This window comes from Gobio gobio (genome assembly GCF_949357685.1).
Source record: "Gobio gobio genome assembly, chromosome: 10".
NCBI classification, from domain to species: Eukaryota; Metazoa; Chordata; class Actinopteri; order Cypriniformes; family Gobionidae; genus Gobio; species Gobio gobio.
This window is the reverse complement of record NC_137116.1, coordinates 37149060-37162097: the sequence shown is the minus strand read 5'-3', so window position 1 is coordinate 37162097 and position 13038 is coordinate 37149060. Positions and strand designations below refer to the sequence as shown.

The window sequence follows — 13038 nt, the reverse complement described above, 5'->3', positions numbered from 1 at the left end:
CCGCTGTCCTGCCTTTGAACGAATTCAGGCAGTTCAACACCGACTGGACGCGCTCCTCGGTGAGGCGCGCAGTCATGGCGACCGAGTCTATCTCCATACCGAGAAAAGAGATCCTCTGCGTGGGGCAGAGTTTGCTCTTCTCCCAGTTGACCCGAATTCCCAACTGGCTGAGGTGACTGAGCACCATGTCCCTGTGTTCGCACAACTGCTCTCGCGACTGGGCAAGAATCAGCCAGTCGTCGAGGTAGTTGAGGATGCGAACACCATGCTCTCTCATGGGAGCAATGGCCGCCTCCGCAACCTTCGTAAAGACGCGGTACTGATATGCCCGTCCCTCGAACGCGAAGCGCAGAAAGGGTCGGTGTCGAGGGAGAATCGAGACATGAAAGTACGCGTCCTTCAGGTTGATCGCTGCAAACCAATCTCGGGGACGGATGCACCTGAAGATGCGCTTCTGCGTTAACATCGTGAACGGCAGCCTGTGAAGGGACCGGTTCAGGAATCGCAAGTCCAAGATCGGTCGTAACCCGCCGCCTTTCTTGGGTACAATGAAGTACGGGCTGTAGAACCCGGACCTCATATCGTCTTGAGGGACCGGCTCTATCGCGTCCTTCGCCAGTAGGACAGCGATCTCCGCCCTGAGCACGGGGGCGTTCGCCTCCACTACAGTCGTGAAGTGAACGCCCCTGAACTTGGGGGGACGCCGGGCGAACTGAATCGCATAGCCGAGTCTGATGGTACGGATGAGCCACCGAGACGGGCTGGGAAGCGCTAGCCAGGCTCCCAGACTCCGAGCAAGGGGGACCATCGGCACCACAGACGTACCCGCAGCGAGGCAGTGAGGCGGAACGCAGGGATCCGGCTCGGACGGCATGGGAGCGGCCCGTAGCGGGATCTGAGTGTGCTGTGCAACACTTACCTGCATCCGCGGAGGGGACGTGCGAGTGTGGGGAGGCCGCTTGTGTGCGTCCCGACAGCCGGCGTCCCCTGCTGGCGAAGGGAGAGGTACTTGAGGGTGGCGAGGCATGGAAGCGTCGACCACCGCCAAGCGCGCTCTCTTGGCACCCAGAGATATTGGAAACTGCTCTTTTATTGATGTTTTGGGTGCCGCTGGCACTGGGACCAGCGGCGGAACAGACAAACAAAAGATTTTCCCCCGGCCCTCCTCCGGGGGAAGGAGTGGTCCTGCAGCCATCTCCCTCAGAGCAGTTTCCTCCATCTCTGGGCGGCCCGTCTCAGGGTCGCTTGCGACGACGCTTGCCACCTGGCTTGGCAGCGGCCTGAGCGGGCTGGACATCCTTCCCACGGCCGGCCCCACGCCGTCGGCTGGTGGAAGGCTGCTGCGGTGCCTTGGCGGGGGCGGAGGCGGCGGCGGCGGCGGGTGGACGTCCTCGGCGACGAGTAGTCGGAGGCGCTGCCGCCGGCGGCGGGGTGGAGGCAGCAGCGGGCCGCCGGGGCAGGATGTGCTTGATCGCCTCCGTCTGCTTCTGGGCGGCCGAGAACTGTTGGGCGAAGCTCTCGACCGCATCGCCGAATAACCCAGCTGACGAGATGGGGGAGTCCAGGAACCGATATTTATCGGTCTCCCTCATGTCAGCCAGGTTAAGCCAGAGATGCCGCTCCTGGACCACAAGTGTGGACATCGCCTGACCGATGGTACGGGTGGTGACTTTCGTAGCCCAGAGGGCGAGGTCTGTCGCCGTCCGGAGCTCCCGGAGGAGCTCTGGGTCAGGCCTACCCTCGTGCATGTCAAGGAGTGCTTGGGCCTGGTGGACCTGAAGCAACGCCATGCCATGCAAGGCGGACGCAGCCTGCCCGCAGGCCTTGTAAGCCTTCCCGGTCAGACCGGAAGAGAACTTACAGGCCCGGGACGGGAGACGTGGGTCACCGCGCCAGTTAGAGGCGGTCGCCGGACACAGTTGCATCGCGACGGCGCGCTCCACTGGCGGGATCCCCACGTACCCCTTGGCTGGCCCGCCGTCGAGGGTAGTGAGGGGGGAGGAGTCACTCGGCCGGTTTCTGGCAGAAAAAGTTGCCGTCCACGACCTCGTGAGCTCCTCATGCACCTCCGGGAAGAAAGGTGTCGGGGCGGGACGCTGAGAACCAGCGCGACCCACCCCGAGGAACCAATCGTCCAACCTAGAGGGTTCGGGACACGGTGGAGGGTTCCACTCGAGCCCAACCCTTTCGGCGGCCCGGGCAAGCATAGCAGCCATCTCAGGGTCCGGGGCAGCCGTTGCCACTCTCCCAGAGGGAGGCAGTACAGCTGACCCTTCATCCTCTGAGGACTGAAACTCCCCCTCCGATGCAGCGATCGACATCTGTTCGTCCGCTGGAGCTCCAAAAGTCACCACTGGTCTCCCGTGGGAGGCTCCAGCGGGTTCTCTTGGAGGCTCTACCGGCTGCGGAGCTGAGGGATTAGGGGCCTGCGGAGGGTCGCTCGGCGGGTTTGCCCTAAACGTAATCCTCAGATCACCCTGGCCATCCAAAGAAGCAGGTCCGCCCGGGTTAGGGGCAGCCCTGGTTCGTGGGATGTGTAAGGGGACTCCCCCAGCCCGGAGGTAGGAGAGTCTCGATCTTAGCTCCGAGATAGTCATGTTCCCGCAGTGGGAACATGAACTATCCACAAACGCCGCCTCAGCGTGCTGTGTGCCCAAACACGTGAGACAGCGATTGTGACCGTCAGCAGGGGACAGGGAACGACCGCATCCAGAAACGCACGGGTGGTAAGACATCCTGAAAAGGACGGCACGTCACCCGTGAACTCTTTTTGTGAGGAAACGCTCTGTGCTGAAGCACTCAGGGGGAAACGCGACAGCGCACGGGATTGTGTGCAGCCCGTGCCTGTACTCAACAGGGAAAACGCCCAACCAGACCAACAGATTTGCTGTTGCTGTTAAAACAGCAGTTTTTCTCTGCTTGCAGAGGCAGCCGATGAGTCAGCGCGATCCCGCTGAAATGTGCCGTCTCTCCAACACGCGTTTCCTGGATTCTCCGGTTCTTTGTTCCTCTTGCTTGATAGCAGCGATAAACTCATGAATGAGAGTCGTCTTCATGCGCCGTCTGGCTCCGAAGTGAATGACAGCGTGCATTCGCTCTCGCTTCCTGTTTATACCCGCGGCGCGGGGCGGAGCGCGAGATGCAAATCTCGCACGCCAATTGTTCATTGGTCGGTTCTAGATAGCTCGAAGCTGATAGGGGCTCCCAGAAGTGATCCCAATTCGTCGGTACGTCTGACGTACGTCGAACGTGACCGACTGAATGGGAACACTAATTTCAATTTGCATTTATGCATTTGACACTGATCTTTTAAAATACAACTTTCAGTGCATACCGTACAAGTTATATCCTAAGACACTGTGCTTTATTTAATAAGTATGTGTGTTCCCTGGGAAAGGAACCAATGACCTTGGAGTGGTAAACACAGCACAGAATTTCATGTCTTATTTATTGTAAAGTCCTTGTGTATGGTCTTCATTAAACCAATAGGCAGTCATCATGTTTAATTGAATGATCTGTTACAGAACATTAAAAGATCTCATATTTCACTTTGTGTTACATTACAACCACAAACACACAATCAGACCACCGAAAGCAAAACTATTTTCTGACTTCTGAGTTGCAGTAACAAATATTCTAAAAGTCTAAACTAAATGTTTTTTATTTGTGATCTGTGTATGATATGTCCACACATCTTAAACTATCTAAACATTAATATGTAGAAATATTCTTTGTAATTATAGTCTGTTCCATACAAATAAAAGGTCATGTTTTTGGCGAATATCTGCTACACCTGGGTCCAGTCAGGTGAGCATCACAAGAAGCATTGTAAGTGAAATAAAGGATGCCACTCTTTAATTTACAGCTGTGTGAATAAGTCCCACGTTCAGGTCTGACCACACATCTCCCCACCATGTCATTATAAATGACATCACTGTCCCACACCTCAAATATGAGTTCATGACCGAACTCAATTGATCCAAAATCATAGCTGATGTTCCATTCAGGATCATTATTGTTCATAACCACTTCAGTCTCCTCATACATAAGGTTGTACCAAACTTTCACGTAACCGTCGGTGCGTGTGAAGAGATCTGCTCGCAGGCCGGCTGCTCTCTGCACCAACACTGCCAACCTGCCACGGCTGGCTCGCATAGGGCAGCAGTTGTGGTCCAGATTTGGTGTCTGAGAACATCCTTGATTCTCCTTGTGATCTACAGAAAGCATGTTCTCTTCGATATACTCTGTGACTGCGCTTTTCAGATTGGCACTAACCTCAGGATCAGCCACCAGATGATGGAGAGGGAAAATTGCATATGATATAACATCAGGGTTGTCATGCAAACTCATCATCCAGTTTGAGTACGCTTCAACTGGGCTTTGGTTTAAAACAAGGTCTGGGAAGTATTTCTCACCTCCCAGCACCTCTATCTTGTGTGTCATGAAGCCCTGGTAGAATCCCGTGCTCATGTTATCTTTGAGGATTTGAGAGCACTTGTTAGAAAGAGAGACATTAGCTGGCAGGAACCCTAAAGTCATCTTTAACTCAATATTCAGACAGTTCTTGATATCGGTCTCAGAGAAGCCCTTCAGGGTTGCAAGACATGTTCGAAAAGCCGTGACCCGTCTCACTCGCCCTCCCAGATGGACTTGACGTATGTAGTGAGTGCCATATGTATCTATAGTCCTTCGGTACAGGGGTTTTGTTTCGTCATCATACTTTGTCGGAAGCCGCAGGAGATGATTTGCAAATTCAGTGCTGATCTCTGGGTGATCTGTAACTCGGTAACTGTAAATAAACAACAAAATAAGTCATCTGTCAGCAGATTCTGGGTGTATTTTCTAAATAAAACCGTAACCAAAAAGTCAGCCAAATCATGGTTTTATCTGAAAAACAAACCCTCAATGTGCTTTACTAGTCACTAAGTCACTTTGAAAAACAACATTGAGTTATTTGGTCAAGGGACTTGGTAAGAAAATAAAGCATGTTCAGGGTTTGTTTTTCAGATAAAACCATGATTTGGCTGACTTTTTGGTTTTCAAGTGTTTTATCACTAAATTGTTTAAGTCAGATGAGGCATTACATGCTAATCTAAGCATTTTTGAGATAAGGCCTTGTAGCAACTCATAATGTAATAATTGCACATTATGTAAAAACTACACATAATGTAATTGTCACTTATTCCCTGTGTGTTTGTGGACACTTTTTGTTATTTCCTGTCCTATGCCATGTGTAGTCCTTTGTAGTTTTTCATGTTGTAGTAGTTCTCCCAGGTGTTTCCCATTTAGCCACTCCCTCTTGTTATCTCCTTAACCTTGTTTCCCTGTGTATTTATACCCCACTGCTTCAGTTGTTGTTTGTCTGTCATTGCTCCCGTATGTGTTGTGTTGTGCTCCTGCTCCTGCCTGTTCGCATTCTTGGATTTTCTGTTTTAGTCTTTAAAAAATGATCAAGCTGCATTTGGATTCTCATCCCTGCCCCAACGTTACAGTAATAAGTATTACATTATTATTGTAATTAAATATATTATATCATAATGTAATAATTTTCTCAAAACGTAATAAAATCTTGAGCTCATAATGTAATTATAATTTTTACATTACGAGAAATGTATTACATAAAAACTCACCAAAAACATTGCCATATTGTCATTATTGTAATGCCGTTTAAAACATAACAAATAATAGTATTCCCATATTTACATTTTATTTAATTACTTACATTTTTAAAAATATAAATCCCTTAAACTACCTGCGAAATGCAACAGATATGAATATTCATGCAATTATTATATTATATTTCTATTTAACATAAAGGATTGGTATTCCTTTACAGTACATTTAAAAAAAATCTAAATCCAGTAACCTGCCTACAAAATTCACCAGATACTACTATAATTATAAATGTTTCATAATGTAAAAATTGTAATGAGCTCAAGATTGTATTACATTTTGAGAAAATCATTACATTATGAACATTTTATTAGAATAATAATGTAATACTTATTACATTATGTTCAGTTTTTACATTGTGTGCCGTTATTACATTATGAGTTGCTACAGGCCTCTTCCTCATAATACGTAATCCTAAATTTCCCAAGGAAAAGAAGAATGACATTCAAATAATTTACTTGCACTGCAGCTTGCTTTTAAAAGTGTTAACTAGGATCTTGTGAGCCTTTAAATATGTGACTGTCTCTGAACAGCCAACAAGAATGAACTTAAAATACATTATATATATATATATATATATATATATATATATATATATATATATATATATATATATATATATATATATATATATATATATATATATATATATATATATAAATTACTTAATAGGCCTAATATCAAGCTGGTATTCTCAAGTCACCTTATCATGTAGCCTACTAAGAGAAAATTAAGGTAAACTGCAACTGAACATCTATTTTGTAGCTGGCTTTGGATTGAACATGTATGGATGTCAGTGCATTAGAGAAGAAAATATCAAACCGAGTGATATTTATTTTAAACAAAGGTAAAACAAAAGGAACTGTTTCAACGGAACTGACTTCATATTATATCCACCATGTCGCCTAAGGAAATTATTATTTTGAAAAGGTTTAGCATCAATTGATTGTAGTTGACCTGCTCTGATAATTTATCAATGCAATAATATTCAGACGTTTAAAGTGTCGCTTTAAAGCTGGACTAATTGCCCTCTCGCGGTTAAAAAGAAAACTGCATGTGTCTTGCGGGGGAACAGGTTGCTTTGCTCCTCTGTGTGGAAGAATGTGGTTAGAGACATCGGTGTACATGGATACAGGACATCTTATCAGATGGACAAATAAATAACTTGTTTTGTTTTGACAACCGGTGATTCACCAGAGACTTGCCGTTTTGAATGATCCGTGTTAAATTTTTCTCGTTCGTTGTGAACTTTCTGCTGCACACGCTACCCACAGCCGGAGCAACTTGTCTGTGTATGAATATGACGTGACACTCACGGGCGAATGACGTATGTATGCAATTTCTATCAAAGTGAATTAATTGTTTGTAAGATAAATGATATTTGCACAGCACTCTTTTATTAATGAAACTGTTTGTTTTTTATCACAAAAAGGTACAGCTAGTTTAGCTTTCGATAAGTGTTCATTTTAATTTGGGGGCCACTGTAGGCTACTTCATAGCCTACATGCAACACCAACTAAAGATTGACCAAGTGTATTATTGCAAAAGAAAAAGAGAGAAGGTAGGCTATTGGGCTTAACAGACTGATTAGCCATGTTTCAAGGGCTTGATCGGGCCTCATTGGGGCTTCCTCTGGGCCAACCGCCAGTTTTTTTTTGGCCCACTGAATATTTTGGTCCAAAGCGAGCCAACTGGGGCTTGTGGAGTGGTCGTGATGAACAATTGAGGAGTTTACCTGAGTCATCAAAGGGTCAACGCCGTTGCTCAATTCCCATGTTATTATATCAGGCTACCAGCTAACTTCAACATTTTAGACATTTTAAAAATGTTCATCTTAAAACTTGCTTTCAGACACCAGCGAGCGTCCAGGGGATTCTGATCACAGTATGAAAATTAGTTTTGAGCTGAAAATTGTTTAAAATATCTTAAATGTTGAAGTTAGCTGGTAGCCTGGTGTTGACTCTCTCTCCTCAAGCCCCAATCACATTTGGCTCAACAGTGGGAACACGGCTATTAACAAAGGGTCCAATTGTCATCCTTCTGTGACAAGTTAAACCAAAAAGCCAGTAGAAATACAATGTTAAATGAGTCAAACTCACATGGACTTACCTATAGAATGTGCAGCTGATTTCATGGAGGGCAAATGTGGCCTTATCCATTGCATTCTGAGAATGGGCAAATTTAGCTATATCTGAACGACTCCCTCCCAAAATCGCCTTTCCAATGTCATCAAGGCTAAGGTCCATTTTCCAGTTGTTGTTGATGAGTGATGTTGAACTCTTCATTAGGGAGTCAACAGAATGATGCAGAGCTGTAGAAAGCTGTTTGCTGCAGCGGCTGAAGGGACGCCAGTCCAGCACGGCTGAGGGAATTTTCTGCATCTGCCCTCCCTGAAAGCGGTTCTTGCAGACTGTACAAGTGCCGTTGTCCATGTGTGACTTGACGTTGATCAAAAATGCACCTTTACGGCGCATCCTGACAACATCAAAGCCTTCGCCTGCCAGGTTGTAACCAGGCACAAATGGGGCTTTCTCACATTCTGCCTGAGAGCCTGTATGGCAAGCTGAGCTTGTGTCCCAGTGTGTCAAAATCAGAGAAATACAGAGAAAGACATGGAAAACACAGCGATTTGTCTCCATGATGTTGTCTACAGGGAAATAGAGAGGGTTCACATATAATATTTTATTTCTACCAGAATGGGGGAAAAAAACATTAATAAAGCAACATGCATGCAAAATGAAAAGAAAGATACTGTAAGAATATTATTAATGAAAGTTTGGATTGCAGTATTATTTATGCTGAAATTACATTGAAATCTACTAAAATATCCAAACTGTTATAAAAAAAAAAAGTCACCTCACCAAATTCAATTTTATCCACAGAGTAGCTTTGATGCAACAGTCTATTCCAGCTGTCTTACACCACCATATTGACCTACTTCAGAAATGCCTTTTTCTGTGTTCTTCTTCGAAAATACAGTTTCTTCATAAAATGTTATTGCTATAGAGTCACTTTCTGGAATGCTAATGTTGAAAAGGAGCATTGTGTGAAAGCTTGAGCCCGTGGCGTTTGTGGAAGGGAGTGTCTTCCTTTCAGACCCTTTCTTCTGTGCTGGACACAGTGGACAGATTTCATCCGCTGACTGTTTAGATTTTTTTAGTGAATACCAGCTGTGCAGTGGGGGAGGGTTCTCATGAGACTTCGCATAAGGGAATTGAGGATGAAGTGCAAGGTCAAGCTTAATCATGCAGGGCATGTAGATAATGATAAATAGTGTATATATTTTCTTTAGGATATGTGACACTGAGTCATGTTTTGTTTTTGTCTATGTTGTATAGTGGACAAAAATACCAAATGTAACATTGCAGCAGATGTTATTGCCTTAAAAATGAGCATCAAATAAAAAATACTTTGTATTTAGAAGCCAATTTAACACAAAATTTGACATCAAACAGAGGTGTTAGATTGTATAATTCATGGTTAATATTGTTTAATATCCTCAAATTTGATTGGCCATTTTGATTTTATCTCTATATGTGTGTGTGTGTTTGTATGTTTCAGACAGACTCAGTTTGTGCAGTGGTGGGGATTTTTCCAAGTGGTGCTCACTGCAGAGTTAAAATGACGTCCAGCTCCCCCTCTCTGGACATAATGGGAGGTGCTTGACCTAATTAGGGTTAGGGATAGGGCTATGGTTAGGGTTAGGGTGTGGCTGGACCTTCAAGCTCCACCCAATACACCCAGTGAGGGGAAGCTGAACATCAACCTCCACCCATTGGCGGTGAGCAGCCTCTCAGTTTTTCAAAGTACTATTTCCGTCGGTGGAGCAAAAATAGACATGAAGTTGAAATTGATATACGCCCTTCCTCACCAACTTCCCTCCGTCTCGTTCACTTTGATGTACGTCATTGCTTAGACTTCATGAGTTCCCACTGCTGGCGGAATACATGCAATGTGTTTAAATGGAACACCCTGAGCCCTTGATCACTAGGAATTCGCAATGGAGCTGATTTATTAATTACAGTTTTTTCCCTTATAAATTTGATTATACACCATTCTATAGGCCTGTATGTATACTTGGGCTGGAAAAAAAACATTATAAATATATAATTATTCATATATTTATATTAAATATAAAATATTAAAAATAGTGTGGGGGGGGGGGGGTAAATTAAGCGGGATCTGCTGTGACGTCACAATCTTGTTGCATTGTGGTCTATAGAGTCTGGGAAACTACGTCATTGCATTATGGGTAGTCGCCACCATGTTTTAGGACACGCTCAGGAGCGTACAATGACAACAAATGCGAATCACCAGAGAAAAAAATTATTATTTACGTTAATACTTTTTAAGAACTCTTGCTTGCACTCACTTAGAATGAATGGACTAATATTTGAGTGCTCAGTCGTGCGGCCAGGACATTGCACATATTCATCATATTTCATACAATCAGAAATCAGACGGCCGCTTTCTATCACACCACACATTGGTTTGTCTTTTGCCGTTTATTTTTTAATTGCCTAACTAAAAAGTTTGTATCTGATATATAAAATAATAAATACATAGCTTGATCTCAGCCAGTGGATCATTTATTCAATCAACATATATCATATCGCCATAATTCCATAAAGCATTAAGGGATAACATAAGATTATGGCTCATAATGCAGCTTTGAAATGAATGTATTTGAAAGCGCAGGTCATTATGCAGGCTATTATGTTCTTTTGTCCTCTAAGGTGTGATTCCAGCATTATTCATTAGCTATCACGCCTCCTCGCATACTGGCTTTGTGAAGAAAAACTGTCTTACAAATTTTAAATCAGTGTATTGTTTTATGTGAATGAGTAGACTCAATGATTCTCACATCAGTTTAAAGCAAAAACTCTAGGCAACAACACCAATTAGTCAAAAGTCTTGTGGACACATCTATTGTGTGTTATGAGGCTTTAATTTTAAAACAAATGTTTTTGTTTTTTCAAAAACCATGCATAAACATTTTTCTCTCAAAAATACAAGCATGTACATGTTGCTCTCATATTATGGTTGCCCAGCTTGTGCTGAATACAGTGTAATTACACTTTTGCCATTAATGTGTTTATAAGCAATTGAAAAAAGCACAAATGTCAGAGCATGTCAAAACTTCTAAAGGGCCCCAAAACAGCTCAGACTCCTAAAGGTTAAATGGAACAAGTACAATTCCTTCTACTGAGAGAAGCTGAACAATGAAGCATTTCCAGATGTGTTTATGGTGTGAGCATACAAGCGGTTCATAAAATATTAATCTGTAATTTATCTGTTATAAATAGGCTTATTGTCACAATCACCAGTGAGAGTGCCCCTGATTACCACCTGAGGGCACTCCACCCCGGACTTGTCACTTCATCATAAACTACATTACCCATAATCCTTTGCCCGGACTCATCTTCACTCATTGTTTGCACCTGTGTCACATTACCCCATTACCCCAGCCTATATATACCATGTTCACTCTGTCAATTATTGCTAAGTCTTGTACGTTGTATCACTGCATTTCTGAGCGTTTCCCTGGTTTCATGTCTCTGGTTTTGGATTTATTGCCTGTTCCGTGGATTACCCGTTTGCCTGTTTCTCCTGCCTTGTTTGTCTGTAACGTACTGCTCCGAGACAGAGGTTGAGAATCCAAATGCAGCTTTATTTGTAAGGGGTAATCCACAATCGTAGTCAAAAACAGGCAATAGGTCGTACACAGGAAAGCAGTCCAAACAGGCAAACAAGGGCAAAGGATTATGGGTAATGTAGTTTATGATGAAGTGACAAGTCCGGGGTGGAGTGCCCTCAGGTGGTAATCAGGGGCACTCTCACTGGTGATTGTGACACTTATATAAATACAAATTATACAACTTTTACTTTCACTTGTTTCCAAGCTGGTAAACTAAAAAATTGCGCATCATTTGAGATACGTTTTCCTCGCAGGTCGCGAGAGCGGTTATAGCAGTCCATAACACAGCAAGCGTTCAGCATTCTAATGTGTTTTTAACTGTAGGTATAATACAAGTTTTAACGTCTACCTCCACTACTGCTCATTCTCTAATGTGGTGTCTGTGTCCTTAAGTCCACGAATGCATTGCGTTGCTGACGCAGCCAAAGTAGCTGTCAATGTCTTTTCAATGTCTAACTTTTTCTCGACGACGTGTGTCTGATTATAGCAATGTTTTTTCCAGAGACTACAGAGAACAGTGTCTGATTCACAAAACATAAATATGCTGATATTCAGCCTTGCTTGTTGTGTACAAAGTTGATGATTTAATGTATAAGACATAATAAATTATATACAAGACAAAGAAGCCACAGCGTTAGTCGAATAGTGACAGTTGGCCTTAATACTCCCAAACAAACACACACACACACACACACACATATTTCTACCTACTCATTTTGATTGTGCACTATGTTGGCAAACTATTTTTTTCTGATTTAAAAGAGGATGAGATTATACAGTAACCTTTTAAAGGGAAGCAATTATCTCAAGCTATTAGGTGAACAGGTAGTTGATGAAAAGGGCAGATGCCAGATAAACTTAATTCCTGTTTTGTTTGACGTCTTTGAATAATGACCATTGTCCGGGGCAACACTGTTTAACTGATTGCTCATCTGGGCAAAAAGTCTTACATAGTGGTGATACTTTAATATCTCTGGTATCACTATGCTTTCTTACTTGTCATGCAAATGCAAGTTAGAACAGATAACTGGCGCCATCTTGAGTCTCCAGGTGAAAAAGACGTTGCTCAGAAGAATAAGGATGAGAGAGAATTTAAGAGGAAGACATGTAACTGGGATTTTAACTGGGGGGGGTTAATAATGCATATTAATAGTCTAATGTTACAGTGTTTGTCTTTGTAGCGGCTGGACATTTTAGACACACAATTATTTGTTATATTTAACATTTACTAATCTAAAATACCCTTCACCTAACAAAACAAACCATGTAAGAGTTCTAAGGCATTGCCCCCAAAGAGCAACTATAACAACACCCCAAATTCAGCTAACACCAGACCTCTGATTAATGTGGTAACAAAGATTAGACTGGTTTAAAACTCAAATTAATATCGAATTTCACTTTAAATTCACTTTGAAACAGACAAATGTACTCCTTTTCTATACAGTCCATCCTAATCCTATACCCTCTAAATATAATCACTTGAGATCTGTACAATCATTATTATAGACACACTCTAATGTGAAGATGATGCTGATCTAGAAGTCTTCAAAGGACCCCTACGTTTGTGCTAGGCTGCGGCCTTGTCTTTCCAATTATCAAAGATCCTCTGACTCAAATTGGTTCTCTCTCATCAAGACAACTCAAGCAAAGAAAAACTGGAGCCCCAA

At 43.5% G+C, this 13038-nt stretch overlaps 1 protein-coding gene across 1 annotated transcript; it reads right to left on the bottom strand.

Annotated features, from left to right (window-relative positions):
* Positions 1-3425: 3425 nt before the first annotated feature.
* LOC307133079 (perforin-1-like) lies at positions 3426-8810 on the bottom strand. The gene is made up of 3 exons (XM_079827866.1): positions 8535-8810; positions 7783-8320; positions 3426-4789 (listed from the first exon to the last, which is right to left on the bottom strand). Exons 2-3 carry the CDS (start codon positions 8310-8312, stop codon positions 3766-3768), a joined length of 1554 nt encoding a protein of 517 aa, XP_079683992.1. The 5' UTR covers positions 8313-8320; positions 8535-8810; the 3' UTR covers positions 3426-3765.
* Between the last annotated feature and the right edge of the window lie 4228 nt (positions 8811-13038).